At 34.1% G+C, this 22790-nt stretch overlaps 2 protein-coding genes across 18 annotated transcripts in view; one reads left to right on the top strand and one right to left on the bottom strand.

The window, feature by feature from the left end:
* The window catches only part of LOC100643610 (5-hydroxytryptamine receptor), a 316367-nt gene that overhangs the window by 130341 nt on the left and 163236 nt on the right, over positions 1-22790 (top strand). The gene's annotated exons all lie outside the window — the stretch shown is intronic.
* On the bottom strand, positions 809-5314 carry LOC105665909. The gene is made up of 2 exons (XM_048407452.1): positions 5212-5314; positions 809-2384 (listed from the first exon to the last, which is right to left on the bottom strand). Exon 2 carries the CDS (start codon positions 2229-2231, stop codon positions 1665-1667), a length of 567 nt encoding a protein of 188 aa, XP_048263409.1. The 5' UTR covers positions 2232-2384; positions 5212-5314; the 3' UTR covers positions 809-1664.

Raw genomic sequence — 22790 nt, 5'->3', positions numbered from 1 at the left:
CGACTCAGAACAATACAAGTTTCATACAACAGAATAGTTTGTAATAGCGTTGAATATGTCGAATTTTGTGCCTAGAAACTACGATTTGCGGACAGCATTGATTTTCTGTTACCATTTAAAGAAAGCTGCTGCAGAATCGCATCGAATGCTTGTCGAAGCTTACGGTGAGAATGCTCTTGGTAAATCACAGTGCATTGAGTGGTTTAAAAAATTCAGAAGTGACAATTTTGACGTGAGGAACGAAGAACGTGGATCAAAAGAGTGTGATCTATTATGAGCTGTTAAAACCTGGCGAAACCGTTAATACTGAGCGCTACCGACAACAAATGATCGACTTGAATCAAGCTTTGCGTGAAAAACGACCAGAATATCAAAAAAGGCAACACAAAGTAATTTTGCTTCATGATAATGCACCATCACATACAGCAAAACCGATCAAGGAAACGATCGAAGCGTTCAGTTGGGAAATACTTTCGCACGCGGCTTACTCACCAGACTTGGCTCCGTCCGATTACTATTTATTTGCATGGATGGGACACGCACTTTCTGACCAGCACTTCACTTCTTACGAAAATGTACGAAAATGGCTCGATGACTGGTTTGCCTCAAAAGAGCGACAGTTTTTATGGCGTGGCATCCACCAATTGCCAGACAGGTGGGAAAAATGTATAGCTAGCGATGGGCAATACTTCAAATAAAATATTTTTAATCATTTTCATACAATAAACGTGTATTTTCTATACAAAAATTCCAGTTTCATATTTACATACCTGGTAACCTAGCAAACGCGAGGATGGTACCCCGCTGGGGGTAGCCACTAACATGTTAATATAACTGTTAAAAAATTTTACCAAATGTCCGAATTGGACAAATTGTGAATTTGAAGAAATAAATATAAAAAAAAACATGGTCGCAGGTATCCGTCCTTCTTCAGAACGACGTGCAGGGGTGATGCCGATGGGCTTTTCGCAGCATGCCTTGGTCGATCATCATTTCAAACTCCGCCTTAACCTGTTGAAGTCGATCAAGTGCGAAGCGGTGGGGTTTGCTGTTTCGGTGTGATGTACCACACCGTGTCGAGTTTCCTCTTGACTGAAAACCAGTGGACGAGTTAGGTCTGAAAATTCCGCCAGAAGTTGATGGTAAACTGTTTCGCCGATTATGTTTTTTATTGATACTTCGTCGGCCGTGGTAGCGTATGCCATTGATGACAATTGGGTTGTCGCGTTGAGGAGTCCTTTGTTTCAATCCATGTATTAAGCAATATATAGTAGCTCAGGAAATCTATGCCGATGGTGGACCTGAGTACCTGTCCATTACGAATATGTGGCTGGATACTAGGCCGTCGTCGCATGTGTCAAATTCGTGATAAAAAAGGAAGAGCTGAGCAATGGCGTAATTTGACTGTTCTTTTATATTTTTATATACTTTCATTCACAAAAGTGATTAAGTATAATGTCACAATGAAGTAGCGAAGTTACGAAGTATTAAAATAGTTGTTCAAATCAAGGCCAAGACTGTATTCAAGATTAGTCTCGTGGTCGAATGCTCGCAGCTTTTGTATGTTGAGTTTGTAGGAGTTGAGGATGAAGGAGAGAATCCTCAGTGCCCTACGTAGTAGGGAGAATTTAGTGTTAGGCCAGGTGCAAAGGTCAGGTCAAAATCTAAGGGTACATTATCAGGTAGTGTGGAACGTCGTGGATTTGCGTATGGTTGCTGTCACACTTGTCGCCTTTACGGGCGGTTAGTTCCATTTTCCAGGTGCACGGGAAACGACACTTCTTCGCGTGTTCTTGAAATGTTGCGTGGTAGTAACAAACTCCGCGCTGCTTTAGTTGGTTTCTAAAAGTCGATTTACGATGACTCCTGTTTCGTCTTCGCCCACGGCCAGTCTTACCGAGACTCAGGGCACTTATTTGCGCTTGTATTTGGGCCATCTGTTCGTTCAACACGTTGGCGTTTTGTGCAGATGGATCAGTTACTTGGTCTGTGCTGTTCGCGAAAATCCGTCTTGGGTTCGGGGAGATCTTGTGTATACTATCGGCGATCGGAGTTCGCTTTTCGGCATTCTTGTCCTGCATGGCGGCCAAGACATGCTGCATATGACTCGGTAATTGGTTATTCCTGACGATGACGTCATCTGCAGTCGAGGGGATGGCAAGATTTTCTAGATTACGGCGGAGTTGAGCTTTCAGCTTTCGCTTTCTCATGCTGTCGTACATGGTCGTCATGCTTTCGGCTCCCTCGGTACTACCCTCTCCGAATACTCTTAGATTCGCGGTGATTGAAGTTTCGGTAGCATTATCACGATCACCTCTTTCATTGTATATCACATTGGTGCCATCAATTTGAGGTGAACAGTCCGTGATAGGTACTGAAGAAAACTAGAGTGTAGTTAATAATATAATTATTAACAAATAATCTCGATGTAGACTTTGCGGAGAGCTTGCGATTACAATTAGCGGTTCGCGGTTACAAGTTAGACTTCTAGACGATACTTACCATAACAATTCAGCAGAGTGCCCGGAACGAATTCGGATGATGATTGCCAAGATGCGTCGAGGAACTCTAGTGCGTGGTGTCCATCTGCTAACTACCAACTATCAACTACCAACTACCAACTACCGACTACCGACTACCGACTGACTTTCCGTCACGATGGTGCTAGAGAGGAAAGCTATGGTGGGTTGTGTCTAAGAATACCAGGTCATCGCATTCAAAGGAAAACCTTGGTTCGGAAGGTGAGGGAAATGGGCATTGCTGTCGGTTAATCTCTAGGTTCGTGAACGAATGCTAGAACAAAGACTATTTGTTCGTTTGAAGGACCTTGGCTAAAGAAATCCTAAGTTTTATAGCGGGTAGGCTAATTAGAAAAATATGCTGTGAAGATGTTTCGACATCTGGCAATCATCTTATCCGAAGGATAGGATCTTCGTGTAGCGGACTACGGGACAGAAACCGTTGGAAAGTTTACTGTCGAATGCCGGTACAAATATTATGCGTATTATACGGTACATTTTAAAATTTTATTGTTATTATTATGAGACTTGACCAGCAAATTATCAGAATGTACATGCAGTGAATCGTACAATATTCGGACACTATAATGTACGAAATATTATCGCTCTTATATTTATTTACAATAATATTAAGAAGATAATATTTAATACTGTAGTATCGTGAGGAAGAAGCCTGATTAGAAATCGATCAAAACAATGTCGTCTGTCCTTCGGTTGTTAGTTTATATAGGGAAAAAAGCCTATGTGACTAAAGTCACCTAGTTCTTGCGGAGCGTTAACAGGATGGGATTAGAGAGAGAGGAAAAAATAACGCTAATGGAGGGGGACGATTTGAATTTAAAGAGTTGTTGATCGAGAAGCGTTGAACGGTTGATCGAGAAGTGAGAGTGAGTCGAGAGGTCAGAGTTAATCGAGGAGTCGAAGAATAGAGTTGTTAGCGTTGTTGAGAGTAGAGTTGTTAGCGTTATGGAGTTGCGTGAGTTACTAGCGTAGCTGAGAGATTGAGTTGTTAGCGTTGTTCAGTTGCGTGAGTGGTCGAATTGGAGTAAGATAGTTACATTTAGTTCTAAATTAAACAATCATCGTTTTCTGTCTAATTAATATCTGTATAACTAATTTATTGTAAATAAATTACAAATTATAAATAGTATCAGGAAAAATTTATACCTAAATTTCCCTGATACTACAATACACATAGGTTTTTAAATAATAATGCATAGATGAAATAACGTGTAAATTTTATGTCGCAAAAATATTCACGTAACAAATTACATTAATTTCGTATGAAATATGCTTATTAAAAAGATATTATAATGAATATTAATACTTTGTTGGAAAATCATTTTGTTGAAATAACTTCGTGTAATCGTTTTGGCATATTAGAAATAATTTTGTTATATATTGCTGTGTATTACAATTCTGTTTTCCTGTTAAATTGTTTTAATTCCACTATTATGCAATACATATATAGGTATTTTTCGAATAATACGATTTTATTGGTCCCATAAATTCTGTTTTAAAATATTAAAATATTTGTATTCTTTTAGAATGTCATCGATGAGAATTAATTCATTTACACCTACCATTGAAACATAATCCCATAATCATTACAGTTCCATAACCATGTTTTATTGTCGATTTCAAATTTTTTATTTATATTTTCCTATTTCGTTTACGTCAAACCATTTTACGCCCGTTTGATCCGAAAACATTAAGTTTGCTTTCATTTGCGAATATTACATTGCTCCATTATGTTTGATCATCCAAAACAAATTCTTTAACGTAAATCAATCTCTTCCTTCTATTCTTCTCGTTTATATACGGATTTTATCGAGCTATTCTGCCATTGTATCCATGATTTTTCAGTACAACCATTGCGTCCGAATACACATTTTTCCCAAATCCTTCAAATAATTCGTTGGTCAATTTAGTAGCACTTAATTCAGGATCCTTTTTTACTTTACAAACAATTTTTCTCTATCTCGTGTATCAAGTAACTTTGGACGTCCTTTATTTGGAATTGAGATAATATGCTTTCCAACATTGTGTCTTTCTATGTAAATTACTAGTTGACGAATATCAAAAGAGATATTTTTTGTTTTACGTCCCATTTTCACTGACCTTCCTATGTGCTGAAATGAAATATCAGACGAAACTAAGCTTTTTTGATGACGCAGTGAAACAATGTTTGTAAACTATCATCCAAATAACGTAGACAGCGAGTTTATTAAGATTTATTAAGCGAATTCACTGTGAAGGAAATAACGTGTCCGAATATTTTTATGACGTGAAATTTGTACATTATTTCACTTATGCAATATTATTTAAAAATATAGGCGTATCAAATAAATAAAAACTATATTTTCTCAACTACCACTGTTTAATACATGATACCACATTTATTTCGTTAACGTTACTGTAAGAACAGTAAGCAGCGATAATATTTCGTATATCATAGTGTCCGAATATTAATGCGAATCACTGTATATAAGAATTACAGGATATCCAATATATTTCGCAGAGATCACAAAAGCATTGAAATGGTCAATTGGCCATCTTATTAATGAGCTTTGATATTCAGTATACCATTGTAGAGGTTTAACCGCTTATGGATAGTACGAAATAATGAGAGCAAATTATTGCTGTCACAGCTCGTTATATGTATTTCGAATAATTAAATAGACATACATACACTTGATATAAGTATTGCGGAGATACCCGTTAGCGCTGTTGATTTCTGTGAATACTCGCCCGATACTGTACTATATTCTAGTCGTCCGCGGACGTGTCTGTTTATTTATACTGGTCGGGGGAGAGTCGGAAAATTCGAATTTGTTTTAACCCGACGGTTGCCTGTAGCGGCGACATTGTTTTGTCCGAAGTTTACATTACTTGTATTCTAACGGTCTTGATACTCCGGGACAGAACAACATGATTTGATTTGCCCTCTAAATCATGTGTCGTTACACAATCATTAATACTAATTATATGAGTAAAACGACTATTCATATTATATGTCGGAGATTAGGGACATCGGGCCTTTCTTTGGGAAGATCCTCAATACTTGGGCTCGAGATGACATAACTGGTCGCCGAACGTAGCCACGGTCAGAGGATAAACGTTTTACCTAACAGAGAATTGCCAGTATTGTGGGACACACGCTGTATTAACAAACAAGCCCCGGCCAGGAGCAATATCGGTTTTACGCGGATCTGCCTACGGCGCCTGGAATTTTGTTGATATCCCCGATCAATATGTAATTGACAAATGTGACCGTATCAGTCTTTTATTCTTCTGATCACCTTGGAGAGTTTACTGCTATCGTCTAGGCAGTCAGTCTGAAAGTAACCCAGCGTCTGAGCTAACGTGTCTGCGTGCTACAAAATATATTCCATTGTACAAAGAGTTTTCCCGTTGACCGTGGATTCGTTATTGTTGACGTTATTAGATGTATAAAGAGATAAAACGCGTGGATAAAGTGTAAGGTACAAAATATATATATTTAATTTAATAGAGAAGTGTAATAATAAGTAGGAATACAATTTGAGCTGGTCCCGATCCGCACGCTAGCAGTGTTACCTTATAACTGGAAACCCCGAAGCCAACGTCGCCTGTCTACTGTTTATGGTCTGCCTTCATGCTAGTCTTTTGTCTATATGCTGTCGATGGCTTCAGCGCTTGAGAAAACTAAAAAGACCAGATGTAGAGTTTTCGTAGAAGTGGTGACCACTTCAACAGTTATTGATCCCAAGAACATTGACAATAGCATTCGTTAAACTTATTATTGGTTAAACTTTGTAAAAGTCATATGTAAATATAATCTCTCTTGTGCAACACGATGGCTAATTTAAACGAAGAATTATTACGCTCCCAAAATTCTAACGAACATATACATATACTAATTTTTATTAGTATTTTATTTGCTTGTAACAAATATTTTGCAACCTCTGTACATATCTTTAGACTGGTTTCAAATTTTGCCAATATAATTATGACAATCGGGACTTATAGCGTCTCATTCGACCGCCAATGAAATTGCAGAATGTTTTATATAATACATATACACGGACAAAAATATTTTCTTCGGTAAATGCCCAAATATATTTTTGTAAGTGCCAGTATAAATTTTTAATCAGATAGTAATTCTTAAATAGTTTTCTAAATATTCCTAAGCATAAAATTACTTTCTGTAAGTCTTCTAATATTTATTAAGGGCGATGTAAGTGCTTATATACATAGATATACATGCATATTGAAGAACTATAATTTTACTATTGACGTCTTCTCGAAACTGCGTTTGGCGGAGTTGCTTTATCGATTAGCCACGCAATCCACATCGCAGAGCAGGAAGTCAGGCATAAATCGAGTTTATATCGGCAGTAAAACTCCTACCTACCTGTGTCGAGTAACGAAATGAAACCCGATCCGACGTAACTCTGACATCCAGCCAATATTATTATATTCTCAGGTACTGATGAATCTCGCGAAAAACAGTAAATATCAAATCTTTTCCTCCTTCCTCTTAGTTTATTATGGAAATTGTTAAATGATACGGAAGTCGTATTCAATTTATACCATATACGTATTTTGTAAAATCATAGAAATACCATATATAATTATATAAAATCATACATTTCGCAATACATTAAAGGGAATCTACGGTTAGATGTAATCTTAACATGTAATAATGCTAATGATCCTTTCCTTGCAAAAATATGATATTTCGCAGTTTCGTTTGAATTATATTAATACATTGTAAATGCACGACGAGATATATCGTCTTTCATCAAGCGAGAGCGATTATTATAATTCAGTACAAGTAGTAATAGATGGAAGATATTTTTAGAATTTATTTGACTCAATTTTTTGAACATTTGAAATATGCACAGTAATAATCAGATTACGGTTGTTTATGCAAGTGGAAGCTAAGCAGACTTGTCTAACTCACCAGATATTATAACGGATATTATATCTTAGATTACATATTCTATACTTTTTCATGTTTGCCACGTTGTGCACGTTTTTATAGCTTTACATTTTCCGTAAATACATAAACAGTGTTAGTCTGGTGTTAAGAAATTGATGAGATTAAAGAAATACTTGTGGACAATTTATGGGAAAGATCGAGGGAAGATAGAAATAAAAATATTTCGACGTGAGTAACTGTGATTCCCAAAGTCGAAGTAATAATATGATTATGATATTAGTAAAAAAATGAAAAAAAAGAATTTTAGACAAAATGGATGATTTTTCAACTGACCGATGATAATAATTACCAAAAGGGATTCAATCGAACTAGAAAAATTGTAATGATAAAAAATACACAAATTATAACCATATATAATACTAAAATATCTTTCGAATGTAAATATTTAATATACAGATATCTAAAAATTGACGATTTTTTAAATGAGTCACCATTTTAGCAAACTGACGATATGTAACATTAAAAAATTTGTAATCGTAAAATGTTTGTCGTATTTACTTATTTTACCATACATGCTGTTTTCTAGTTTCAACTTTTTAATCATTTTCCGATTTCTTTTTCGAAAAATTATTAAAATTTGGATAATTCGATTGTTGTATATTTTTTATTAATTATGCAAATGAATTCAGCAGTTAAATATTTTAGACGCGTATTTCTTTTCTTAAAAACGATTACAAATGGAAAAGATATAAGGAATTGAAAATTAATATACCGAACGTTTCCAACCGTGTACCGAATATATCCGAAGAACGGTGATGTCACAAACATGCAACGGCGCTACGCACTTTCTTAACTCGCCAATATAACTACGACATACCGCGTGTAAATATCACGTACGTATATGATGTCTGATATATACCATGCATGTACATGACTGTGCAGCAGACTGATGACGTCACAAAGATATCCAAAAAATCCGGGTTTCCAAGTCGCCCAAATATGAGCAAAGTTTTATCTTAAATTAAATTTTATATTAAATATATGTAACGAAAATATGAAGCAAGTGTTTCTGTTGAGCAAAATTTTTGTTTTCAATAATCTTTTTAATAAAAAAAGAAAAATGCAACAGTCGAATTAATCGATTAACTCATCGCAGTAAAATAATACAGTAGGATCACTTATAAGAGGTGAGATAAGTTGCATTCGTTTTGGGTTGTACGAATTTCGTGTAATATGGAACCTACAGCATGAAAACTAAATAAAATTTCATTTTTGAAATAACATTATTAATTTTGTACAGAAATAACTGCAACATTGTGCGTACAGTTTTATTATCGTATAAAAATTAGTGCATAACTAGATTTGCGAATCAATTGAAAAATGCATAAGTATATTTGCATATCACGAATAAGTCGAACTTAGGACAAAGCACGAGAGACAAGCGTGGTAAATCAATTAAAAATACTGGTCTTATTTGTTTACCTTGTATGTGCCAATCCTTTTGCCAGTCCCCCGATATACTAATCTTTGATGCAAATATATGTGCATGCTCGAAAACTGTCATTGACCGATCTACCGGTCCCGTCTGTTTTCGTTCAGACTTTCGAATCCAAGACCTACTTACGATGTATTTATCAGAATAGCTGGCATTTCTTACGTATACCATACTGTGGAGATTGACAATAATAGGATTAAGACAATAATATGATTTGCACCTCTAAAATTTACTATCATATATGGGAAATATGTTTAGAAGCCACACTGATTAACTTTGTAAACTATAAAGTAGAAAAGTCATGATGTTGAAAACATAATTTTCTAAATTTATTTTGGTATTTACTATTATTTATGTCATCTTCTTCTAATAAATTTGTACTAATAATATTCTTTTCATAATTTTTTTTTCAGAATCGAACATTATTTGTGTACATATATAGTGTAAATATGAAATTAACAGACAGTACAATTGATCGGTTTAGCTTCTGAGAGGCTCATATATATAAAATCACTTAAAGTAATTTTGCAATCGCGTTATATGAGGGCCGGTAGCAATTTTCTGATCCACATTATTATTACGAATGCAGTATCTAAAATGGGTCTAGAGCAAGGACAAGTAAGGATGTTTTATTTGTAAAAATAAATGGTTTATTAAAAAATTATTTAGAATGTAAAACTTTAAAGCATTCTATACATAACTGAGGTTGGTCGGGAAAATTTAGACAATAAGTTGTTGTTTTCTTCAAATTCTTTTGTACCTTTGTTCGTTCCATTCCACGTCTTTTATTTGCATAACATAGTTTGCATGCGCGTTTAATGCTTCTTCCAGAATCATTTTTCCGAACGGCGATATTATGTCGACTCCGTCGAGGACAAGGATTTTTTGTATTTTCAGACAACCCTAATAATTTTGCAACTAATAATTGTCTAAATATTCTAACATTTATATTCTTCCTTGTTGCAATTTTGTAAACCGTCAAAGCGCTTACAACGGAAATTCCCAGAAGGAGTCGAATGCCAAGTTTTCTGTACCATTTGATTCCTTTTTTAATTATGGTGGCATAAAAAACCATTTGGTCGGAATAATCTATACCACACTTTCCTTCATTATATTCAACAACAGCTAGTGGTTTTAATGTTGCGAATAAACGAAACGAAAGATCATTCTTAAGACCACCGCATGAGCGACTCGCGTTACTAAAATATCGAAGGGAGCATCTAACAGAGAACGCTTGGTACTGCTGCACGCGTGGCCTGACGGAGATTTCTTTGAAAACACGCGTGGCAGTCAACATGTTAAAGAATAAAGAAAGGATTCGTCTAAAATGTCGCTAAGTTATCAAAACGACATACGGTCGAAACGTTGACCTTATTAGACTCGGAAAAGTCCAGGAGAGTTCAAGCCTAGATAGTCCTAAAAATATGAATATTTAATGGTTTCCACTGAACGCAAAAAAATGCTATTAGCATGCTCATTAGATATCGTCCATGTCCTTCCATGCACCAAGCCCACTCTTGGCGGTGGGAGTGCGATCGATGTCTGAAAGAAATAATAAGTTCTCGAAATGATTAAATTCTCCGAGTGGTCCTCAACCGATCGGACCATTACATCTCACTAATGACCTTTCGGAAATGACCCGAAATAAACGTTTGTTATTCGTGTTACTGTAAATACGGTTCGAGGAATGGAATTAAGTAGTGATCTGCTTGTGTGCGTCGAATTTTACTTTTACTTTTGTAGAAAATGCTAGTATGTAATGCTAGTATGCAATCGCTACGTCTACTACGACAAGAGAACCTTCATCTATCAGATTGGCAATCAGAATCTGAGCAAGATCAAGGCAATCCTCATATTCAGCGACGTTACTAGTGTGTGTGATTATATGAAGTTGTTGGAGAAAATATATAATTATAACACTGCAAATCACGGAGTTATATTATTTCAACCACCCCTATTGTCTTAACGGAAATCAGGGGATCGATCTACTCGCGGCGTCGATTATTATAATCGTAACGGGAATTTACGACTCCCGTTGACGTGTTTCCTCGCGATTGCGTCTCCCCGCGATTGGTCGAATTTACATGGTCCTTCAAGCCGGATAACGTGCCAGTGTCAAGTAAAGTGACCACACACAGTGTCACGTGTTCCCTTTGAATCCAACAGCGGAAGTGTATCACTCCATCAAGGCCAGTGACGTCAGGAGCAACACCTTCGAAGAAATATACACATTGATCGAGGCACGCACCCAGGCAGCGTCCCAACGTAACTGAGTAATCAACTTTGAGAAGGTTGCAAGTCGGTCCACATCACGAATCATGCTGACCAAGTCAAAGGTTAATAGCATACGCCGAAAACGCGATAAACTGTTCGAATGCACGTTAACGATTGTAAGGGAACGCATCGATAGATATGAACAGTCAGGCATGCAAGAGATTGCATATTTGAATCATCTCAAGCTATACTTCAGGACGGTTGGAACCGATTTCAATCAATCCAAAACGAGTTATATGAACTCGAGGAAGCTGATTTCGCCCAACAACTAGAAGCGCTCAAACTTCACATTTCCCAGGCCAATAGGATAAGGGAGCTCATGGAGGGCAAACGACCATCTAACCCGTCGACACCCAAGTGTAGCAGTGACCCATCTAATAATGTCCAGAGAACTGACAACAACGGTCATACTCCGCCGACGGAAATCGTCGCTTCAACTCCAACGTCGATCCCGTCGCATACCACGTGGAGCTCACCGCTTGACACTCGCAACGTGTCAACTACTCGCGATCGGACAACCACGTTCGCAGCGTCAGCATCCCAACCATCTGATTCGACGTTACACAACGTCTTGGATCAGCCAATTGCTCCAGATCCACTGGGCCGGGATGAACGGAATTCCGTCCAGGACAATGACGGTCATACTCCGCCGACGGAGGACATCACATCGCATCGCGCGGACCTTTTCACGCGACGTAACAGTATATTTTTAAGGATAAAAGTTGAACTATTGTATTATTATATGCTTGTATTATCGAATTACTGAATTATTAAATTACTAAATTATTGATTGAATCCGAACTAGAAATATGAATACTAATGCAAATTCATATTCTTATAAATACACATAATTAAACAATGGTAAGAAATACTAAATACAATGAATGCTATAATTTCAATACATATAGTTCTACACATTTCGTGCATTTTTATACTTCTAAATTTCCCAGAAATCCAGCAATATTCGCAGTATGATCGTAATATTTGCATTTTAACAATCGCAGCGAAGGCTCACATACAAAAACATTTGATTCTTCATTTCCGGCAGGCAGAATTACGCCCTAATCGATTGACCGCGTTATTGGGTATACAGTGGACACCCTGTATATATATATATACACATGTATAATATCCTCCTCACTTTTATGCAAAGATTAACATATTTCTGTAAAATTTTTATTTTTGAAGTTTATAATTATATCAGTTTATCTTCTTCGAAACTACGAAGCAATTTCCATGATAATATCCAATAAGAAAATTAACGTAACTCGTGACATAGCATTAGGGGAATTATCGACCTATGATTTTCAATTCGGGCTGATCTACGATAGGAATTTCATTAATTTTCCCCGTATAATGTACAAGATATTGCAATATCGAGGAGAATTACACTAAGTGGTAACTATGGTGAGGCACAGCTGGTCACTGCAAACTTATTGAGCGTCCTACGCTTTTTGGAATTAAAGCAGTGTGACGTCAATGATGGCGGTGCACTCAACGAATTTGCATAGAGAAAGAATCTCCATTACTTGCTAAACGTATTAGCACACCGCACTCTTTTTCCCAAAATTCTGTGAAACTTTACCTTTTCTCTGTAAAAAGATACCTGAAGGAAACGTTTTTAGAAAATATACCTTTCAAATTCAAATATATTCGGAAAAAGGAGTCGAGATTCAGTTTAAGCTAACACTATTACAGATGAAGGTTTATGTGACTAATTTAATAAAAAAAGGTTATTGAGTGTTTCCGTATACAAAGTCTACATTTTTTTTTATTAAAAGATAATTGTTCTCAAATAGTTATAAAACATATAAAGTGTACAAATATATTTATTTCTAAAAGCATGTCGAATTTTAAAAATACATTTAGTTCTTTTCTTCATCTTCAGAGCAGTTTTCGCTTTTAATTAATCCCAGGAGACGAAGCCAGAGAAACAAGCCATTTCAACGTACGAGCCGCTGTTCGCTCGAACGCTCTCGTTAGAAATTTTCCGACACTTTTGAAAACAAGTTACGTAACAAGCTGAGCATTTACTAGTTTTCAACGCATTAAATATGTACACTATTGTGTCACGTGTTCGTAACACACCATGTATATCGAACAGCGGCGTCCGGCTCGAGTTAATGAGAAGTTACAAATCACTATGCACGATCGAAGCTACTTCGTGGTTATTTGCGGGAATTGTTACCTTCTCATGGTTACATAATTAGGATTGAAACTTTAGCTTTGAATAGCTCAACGCACTTTTCCGAATAATGTAAAGTGGAAATGGAAATTCAGAACGTTAGCCCTTCAATGCAAATTGCATTCCTTTTTGTTTCGTAAATTTGTCATTTGCAGAAATATTTGTATGTAACGTAGAGAGATATTAATGTTTTAATGTAGAAATAGTTGTATATAGTTTTTAAGTGCACTGTTATGTATAGAATATGGAAAATATTAATGTATTTTTTCTTGTCTTTCAAACATTTCACAAGTACCGATCGTCGTGATACTAGAAGTATCCTTGACTTTTTACAAAATCTCTATTTTTCTTCTAAAAATTTATTTTTAAATTCATTACTGTTTTGAATTCAACGCTACTGTTCCTTCCAGCTATCAAATGACATAGAAATCAGGAAAACATATATTTATATGATATACAGGGTGGTTGGTAACTGGTGGTACAAGCGGAAAGGGGGTGATTCTACGCGAAAAAAGAAGTCGAAAATATAGAATAAAAATTTTTCGTTTGGGGCTTCGTTTTCGAGAAAATCGACTTTGAATTTTCGCTCGGTACGCGTGCACTTTATCACGTCTCGTTATAACGGATCTCACTGTAGATCGTTGTCTCGATAGATATTATCGCGATTTAAGTTTGTTTTTGCCGTAACGGAAAATTAGGAATACATAATGAAATAATATGAAGTAATCATAAAGTTTATTATTACAAAAATTGCTGAAAATATTGCCCATTCTACCGAACACATACTTCTGCTCTTCTAATTAAATTTCTATGAACACTTTCTAAGTCGATTTTCTCGAAAAGAAAGCCTCAAACGAAAAATTTGTATTCTATATTTTCGACTTCTTTTTTCGCGTAGAATCACTCCCTTTCCGCTTGTAGCACCTGTTACCAACCACCCTGTATATGTCGGAGATGAAAGGATAATCGGGGCCTTTCTTTTGGGATGTTTGAGAAGGTCCCCAATACTCTAGTCTAGACCTTTTATTATAGCTGTACTTAAATAATAAAACTGGGAAATAGTTGTTTATGATTTAATCCGACTATGGGTGTCCGAGATTTATGATAATGGGCTTCGGCTCGAAATGACATAAGGGCTTGCTGAACGTAGCCGCGATCATAGGAGGGACGTGTACTTAACAGAGGTATGGGATAATTAAATAGCTCTCCTTAAAAACAAAGATTGAACTGAGGGGTACAGGGAGGTATGGAAAGGAGTAGATAAGTTCTACTTGTACAGTGGACAAGTACGTTGAGTCACACTAGAATCGTGGATCAAATCGCATTCGTCATCCCGTTGACCGTGGATTCGTTATCGAACCTAAATTCATTGTCATCGACATCTCGATTATTCAATCGCCGCTATTACTTGTTAAACTCTGTAATAATCACATTTGTATTAGTAAATATCATCTATAGTACATCACAACGATGGCCAATTCACGTGAAGATTCATTATACGCCCCTAACTCTAATGAGAACACGACATATAAAATAAGTATAAAATGAATTTATCGTGTTTATTTCCTGTAATATTCGTATCTACAATATTCATTTCAAATTAAAGTAAGATGTATACATTTCTATGTAGAAAAAACTTAAATTTCATTACTTTTACGTTATTCAATTACAAATCCTACGAATATGATGATCATTTCCCATCTAATTAGCATATAATAGTTCATAATTATTTTTATATATTAGAACTCGTACATGTTTATTCATGTTTTCCAACTTCAAGCTATAGAATATTTGAAATATTTTAAAATTTGTCCTGCTATTACTTACAATATAATAAATATATTTTAAGTAATATCATTATTTACGATGTAAATAATTATAATATAATTAATTATTTGTAGGTATCTTAAAACTGATATAAGTTTTCGTCCATAGGTTAAATTCACATTTATACTACCTAACTGTTTCATTAAAAACCTTCTTTAATCGAAAATTCATTCAATTAACGTATTGCTAAACAAGTTGAATAATACGTAACCAATTAACGCAATTCTCGCGTAAAAGTCTCGGTGACCTATATTCCTCTCTCCGAGAGTTATAACGCAATCTTCGTGCCATATTCCAATTACACGTGAACGATTTCTCTTTCAAATATTGCTCGAGCAATACCGTAAATTTTCGTACCAGCGAAACGAAATAACCACTTAGAGAAGTTAACGAACTAACTGTTTAAAGTTTAAATTACGGCGACATCTCTAAATAACGAGCATCGGTAGAATATTCTTCGGTTCTCTTTTAATTGCTCGAATTTCTTTCGACATTATCGATCATGGAATCTTGTAACGAACAATTCATATCGTTTAAAGAGAAAGCGAAAATAATGCACGAACAGAATGTGGATTTATCAAGGAAAAACAAGTTTTGTGCATCCATTATCAAGGTGCAAATTTATGTGAGCCTTTTACGTAGTCCATGTTTTTAGAGAGTCGATAAGATTTTATTTACACGTTTGGCTTTCCTGATTGCAATTAATTTTAAATAGGACCCAAAGAGCATCGTTGGAATCTTAACGAGTAATCAACACGATGTCCTCGAATATTTTTGATTAAAGTTGCTCTGTGTGCCGCTTAAACAGCACCGATAGACGGCTTACCTATCAAAGGCTGTCTATCTCTACAGGGTGTTCCACACATCATGGTGTAATCAATAAGGAGCTGCTTCTACGTGAAAAAGCAAGTTCGAAAATATAGAATAAAAATTGTCATATGACATTTTGTTTTTGAGAAAATCGAATTAAAAATTTGTCATGTATACCTAAGGTTCGTTAATTACCAATTAGATGTCACCAAACAATCAGCATTACACGTGAAAATACGTCAGAAACGTGGATTACAACTTTCCTTGTACTTGTGGATTTAAGGTTTCATTTTTGGGAAAATAGATAATTTTCAAATTTTCCACGGAGACAGAGCATCGTGTAAAAAAATTTTATTGTGCATTTTCGACTTGTTTCTTCATATAAGATTATTATTGCCAACAGAAATTGTTGGAGCACGCGGTATGTTTTGTAGAAACTCGGAATGACATTTGATAACGAAAGTGTGGACACGTTGGGTGCTTCGTTAGAAACGTTTTGGTAACTGTATCGTTAAATTGACAGTCGTGTCGGCACGGATTGGCTAACAAAACCAATGCAACGTTTTTTCAACTTGAATTTTGGATGCAGAGGATTTTGCCAGCTGACGTTCGTGCTGTTTTATTTCACCGTGTCGTAACTTTGGTATTGTAATGGTACACAGTTTATAGCTTAACTGCACATGGTACATTTATGAAGTTTTTAGACTGATTTTAAAACTATGCTCATCGAGTTGTAAATGTTGTCGGGTATTCATCAAAATAATCGCACACATCTACGCAGGCATGTAACTGACAACAAAATAAATAGTTTGTTCGTAAATAAAGGCTTAAGAATTATTCACAACTAAATTTGGCAAAATACAATGTAAATTGCTTCGCTTGAAAAGTTTGATGAGTAAAATACATAGAAATGTATAAAATTTAATCTAGAACACGTCTTATTCTATGTTTTATGTTCTATTCTATCACAAAGCCATTGACATTGACATATTAATTAAAAATTAATTGTTAATATTGAGCAAACATCACTATAAGAAAATATCCTATAAGTAAACTATAAATGTTACATAAATGATATTAGATGACTACAGCTAAAGAAATGAAATCTAAGTATGAATTTGTTTCAACTATTAAATATTAAAACAGATATTGTACTTTGGATATTATACAGGGTGGTTGGTAACTGGTGGTACAAGCGGAAAATGGGCGATTCTACGCGAAAAAAGAAGTCGAAAATATAGAATAAAAATTTTTCGTTTGAGGCTTCGTTTTCGAGAAAATCGACTTTGAATTTTCGCTCGGTACGCGTGCACTTTATCACGTCTCGTTATAACGGATCTCACTGTAGATCGTTGTCTCGATAGATATTATCGCGATTTAAGTTTGTTTTTGCCGTAACGGAAAATTAGGAATACATAATGAAATAATATGAAGTAATCATAAAGTTTATTATTACAAAAATTGCTGAAAATGTTGCCCATTCTGCCCAACACATACTTCTGCTCTTCTAATTAAATTTCTATAAGTACTTTCTAACGTATTTGATTGTTTTAAAGTATGAAAGGCTACAATAAAGTGCACGCGTACCGAGCGAAAATTCAAAGTCGATTTTCTCGAAAACAAAGCCTCAAACGAAAAATTTTTATTCTATATTTTTGACTTCTTCTTTCGCGTAGAATCACCCCCTTTCCGCTTGTACCACCAGTTATCAACCACCCTGTATATATATATATATATTATTGCCTATTACGTGTATTCTATACATTTTTGTATTTTCAAATATGCCATATATGCATAAAAATCCGAAATTTACGTGTAATAAATTAAATACTACCTTTAATGTTTGAAATTTATGCTCTGAAATTCTCTTCGGGCCTCGTAAATCAAAGGAATATTTTATCGTTGTAATCTAATTTTGCAATATAATGCATAGTGACATGCCATATAGAAAAATATTATCCACGTTTTTCTTCTTATAAATGCATGAATATACGAAGAAGCTACAACTCACAAAATTTCTACATTATTCTCTCAAGAGGAAGAAAAGTCCTATGGTTTTAATATTTATGTAACTTGTGTTCATTTTATCCATAACATGGATTTTATGATGTATCATCATTTACAATTTGAGATAATTATAAATACTTATGTTATTTATTATTGTCATGTCATAATTTAAAGCTAAATACTGTTTTATCCGATGCATATAATTTAATGAGATTAAAATTGACAGATTGGTGGACATAATTTTTTAATTCGCCTAATTAATTTAAGGAGAGAAACATTTGTAAGAAATTTGTAAATAAAATTTATTATAGAGACTTTATTCCACTTTTCGTAATAGCTTTAATATAAATGACATTTTATAAGATATTTATGAACAATTATGAATATAATTATATTTCCTTTTGACTACCTTTTACATGATGTCAACGAAGTAATGAAAAATAAATTTTTACTTATTTTAATTTATAAGGCAATTGATTTTCAATATACTAAATTATTTGATATTAAGATTTTAGAATATTTACAAAACATTTCATTCTTATACTTTCTCTAATCGTCTTTTATACATAGCACAGAAAATAATGTAAATTAAAGTTTTAGTCTACAAAAGTAACTTTTCCTACAGCAAGTTTGTAATTTTTATGTTTTGTGAAGTTCGTTATTACTTGTAGAAAATTGATAATTTTCTCTTTTATATTATGGGAATGTCACAATACTTAACGGCAGATAAATTATTTTATGTGTTTAATTTTGTATTTATTTCATAATTATCATATAATAATTTTATAATATTTAGCTTCTCATTTAGCTCATTCCATTTCATAAGTCCTTAATTATGGAACACCGTTATCTAACAAGAATTATTCATAAATCCTGCAATGATGTGTAATTTATCTCAATATAATCTGTCTGGCAATAACATACCTAGATGAAATCAACAAATGTGAAATTAATATACGTCTAATAAAGTATCTCTGCTCTGAATTTATCGCAGAATATATATTCACATGGTTCAAGTAAATATAAACCTGGAAAGAATGCTAGGCACCGTAATATGCAATGCGAATAAATTATAAGGATCAGTGCAAGGGAATGGAAACTCCGTGCTATTTTATTAGCATGCAGAAGTATGTTTATATTTATGGGTTGCTACGTTAGAGGAATGTCACGGAGCGAGGAAAAACAAAATACGCAACGTAAAACAGTCTTTAAAAACAAACGATGCTGTTGCGGTTCATAAACACTGATGCATTCCAATGAAACACAGGCAGACGTTTGTCGACTAGCTAAGACAATGATCACGTCCATAATGCTTCTTATTTGTCTTAAAAATTACTTTATTAAACATTTGATTTGCGTGTGCATCAGCGTGCTGCATAAATGACATTAAAACACCACTGCAGTCGTCTTCACCATTAGCGTATAACGATTGGTGAATGTTTCAATAATGCATATCTCTTTTGGTCTGAATTGAAATCTGTTTTAAATTGCATTTAGCTTTGAGATATATGATAGCGTGCAGCTTGGAATTATAATAGATTTATTAATTCAAGTAGCAAGGTATTCGATTTTTTAAAAAAGCTTAGTACGTTGTAGAAGATGATACATAATATTTACATGTATTTTGCTTAATATTTTGTTTTATTTTGCGTAGTTTTAAGATTTAAATGCATGCCTTATTGGAAAATAATAATTAAATACTCGGTTCTGTAAAGGACGACACGTGAAAGATTTATAATTGATACGCTATTTAAGAATTTAATGAGATGTATTTAACTTAATGGTAAAACACCACAAAATCGTGCTTAAATATCTTATTTCAATTTTGTATTTATGAACTTAGTACTTGAATATTATGTTTAAGAAATCTATAATTTAATAGCCTTCAGATTGATTATTACAACATGAATGATTCGTATCATTACCCTGTATAACGTCTTTCATCAAACTACTTATATCATTTATTCGATAGACTGACTTGAACCAGTTATTCTGTCGATTATCTGTTAATCTGGTCGTTGATGATATTCTGTATGTACCATTTTTAGACATTAGCGCGTTAATTTTAAATTTTCAGAATTTGGAGGATTTATGTTTTAAAATCTCTTTTTCTTGTGTTAAAAAAGTTTTATATAGATTTGGTTGATGAGAGTATTTGAGGAGTTAATAAACGATGCAAGTAAAGGTTTCTAACAGAAACAAGAATCTTATTTCCGTGCATTTTGACATCTATGTTATATATTACTTGAAAGTTTCAATACTTTAGATTTTTACTATAGATTTAGAAAGAGAGCAAACGTCATATTTTTCGAAGTTATATATTTTTAACGAGACTGCGTATTTTTAATATTATGATAGTTGAGACTAAGATTAATTTAGTGACTCGATGGAATCATAATACTTTTTTGTATATTCTTGTGGTGGAATCACAGGAAAAACCGACCATTTGATTAATCAATACTTTCGGTCTGTAGACACTGATGATGAGTTTCTTGCTATTTTTCGAGCTAATTTTTAAACAAAATCCACTTTGTATCACTGTTATAAAATTAGTCTAAATCAAAAATTAAAAAAGGAAAGTGAAAAACTTACACCTACTCTTACCGAAAATTTTCATATTATAATTTTAAAATGACAAGGAAAAGGAACTTTACAGTATTGAAAAATTGTTTTGCTCGCTACGTATATTCGTCGGTATCTAGACTGTTAAGATATTGATGCGTGTATTTCAATTGCAATCTGTTATCTTGTAAGCAACACTTGAATTAACACTTTGATAAGAGATAATAATGAGGAAAATTCAATACACATAAGTGCTAACATACAGAAGACAGTTCAAGTAATTGTTATAGAATATACAGGGTGAGACACGTAAAACAGGCCACTTGAATATCACGGCTGTTATTGCATGGCTTCGAAGAAATGTCCTGTTTTCGCGACCAGGCTTTCAGGACAGAAATGGAAAGAAAAAAAAAAAATGTAACATTGCATGGCTATGTCGTACCGTCGCGTATCGGTACTTTTGCCTGAACCACCTCATAACCGGAATTTATCGTTTATAATGGAAAATACAAATATGTAATACAAAAAACTGGAAATAATAAACAAAACAAAAAAAAAATGGCTTCAAAGAACATATAATTTGGTGTAAATAGTTCTTTGAAAGGTGGACGCGTGCAGGTTATATAAAGGTCAATTTTTTTTTTAAATGATATGATGTTTTTTTACGTACTATCTAGTAGAACATTTTAAAATACACACGATGAACTGTAGTTCAAGGTAACCGAAGGTCAATTGCAAGGGAAAATAATTTACTTTATGAGAGCGATCGAACACTTTATTTTATGTAATGGCAATTTATTAAAGTATCAGTACACAATTATTTTGAAAGTTAAAAGTAGTGACCTTGAGCATCGATGCATACTTTAAACCGTTGCGATTGATTTATATCATGGCATATCGAATTTCGTTCGGATTAATCACGAAACAAGCTCATGCTACACGTTCTCTTGTCTCTTTTCTGATTGTCGAAGTTTGATTGTATACTTGTTGCTTTAATTTTTCCTATAAATAAAAATCAGCGATTAAGCCGATCGAAATTCTACGTGCCATGATATATCTTTTGCAATGCTTTAAAACATGAGCATCGATACTTAAGGTCACCACTTCGAACATTTGATGAAGCAGTACAATGGAAGATTAATAAATTATTACTACATAAAATAAAGTATTCGATCGCTCGCTTAAAGTAAATTATTTTCCCTTGTATTGAATGACCTTGAACCATAGGTCATTGTACGTGTCCCAAAATGCTCCGTTAGATGGTACATACAAAAACATATCATTTCGTATTAATATTATTTACATCAAATTATGTAGCCCTTGACATAATATAAATTTGATCTGACATATTTTTTTCTATCAGCAATAACAACTTTCTTCGGATATTCAAGCCTGTTTTAGGTGCGTCATCCTGTATAGGTTAGATTTGCAAATTGGAATTGGATTTGCAAGATTGTTTACATACCTTTCAGTTTCATGAAAAAATGTAATCCCCCTCTCGTTGTACAACTTCTTCCCATTTTTCAAGTGCATTGGTCCCCTATCGCCGTATGTTTATAAATTGACACATGAAATGTATACACAAAAGTCGGCACGAACTTATGGGATGACCTAATATTTAAATGAAATCGCGTTTAGCATGATTTTCATTGAAAGAACTTTAGAAATTTGATGAAAACAATTCCATAATCCTGCAATAAGAATTATGAAATTTTTTTTTATTATTCGTATTCCCGTGATATATATGAACAGTTGAGTCAGCATCGATCATGCGTTATAAATGATGGAATCGATCGCTCTGTCGAAACAGTTACAGAAAGTGATTAACTCTGCGTCAGTTAGGACTCGTAATACAACTGATAACGAGCAAGGAGTATAAATAACGTTTTCTCGTTTGACATTTGATTTTTGAGAAAATTGAGTTTGTGAAACTGTAGCATACACTTTGAATACCAAACATCCAATTGCAATAATAAAAACAGATATGCAGCAACGTATAAAATACAAATGTATGTGCATATAAAGTGATCGTAAATCCTCGGATAGCAAAGGCTATCTGAGGATCTGTTCTGACGTTATGCAAATATTTTACGTTTATTAATTTTTAAAATCATATTTTTTAAAATCATTTTCATTTAACTATGTATAATCCCTACTCGTAGCAGTAATATCGAAGCCTCCGCT

Source organism: Bombus terrestris, chromosome 7 (assembly GCF_910591885.1).
Source record: "Bombus terrestris chromosome 7, iyBomTerr1.2, whole genome shotgun sequence".
NCBI lineage: Eukaryota > Metazoa > Arthropoda > Insecta > Hymenoptera > Apidae > Bombus > Bombus terrestris.
Note: the sequence above shows the minus strand (reverse complement) of the source record. Positions and strands in the feature narration are given on the sequence as shown.

Bases quoted from the DNA above. Each gene is read 5' to 3' on its own strand.
- LOC105665909 (XM_048407452.1), bottom strand. From the start codon at position 2,231: ATGACGACCATGTACGACAGCATGAGAAAGCGAAAGCTGAAAGCTCAA.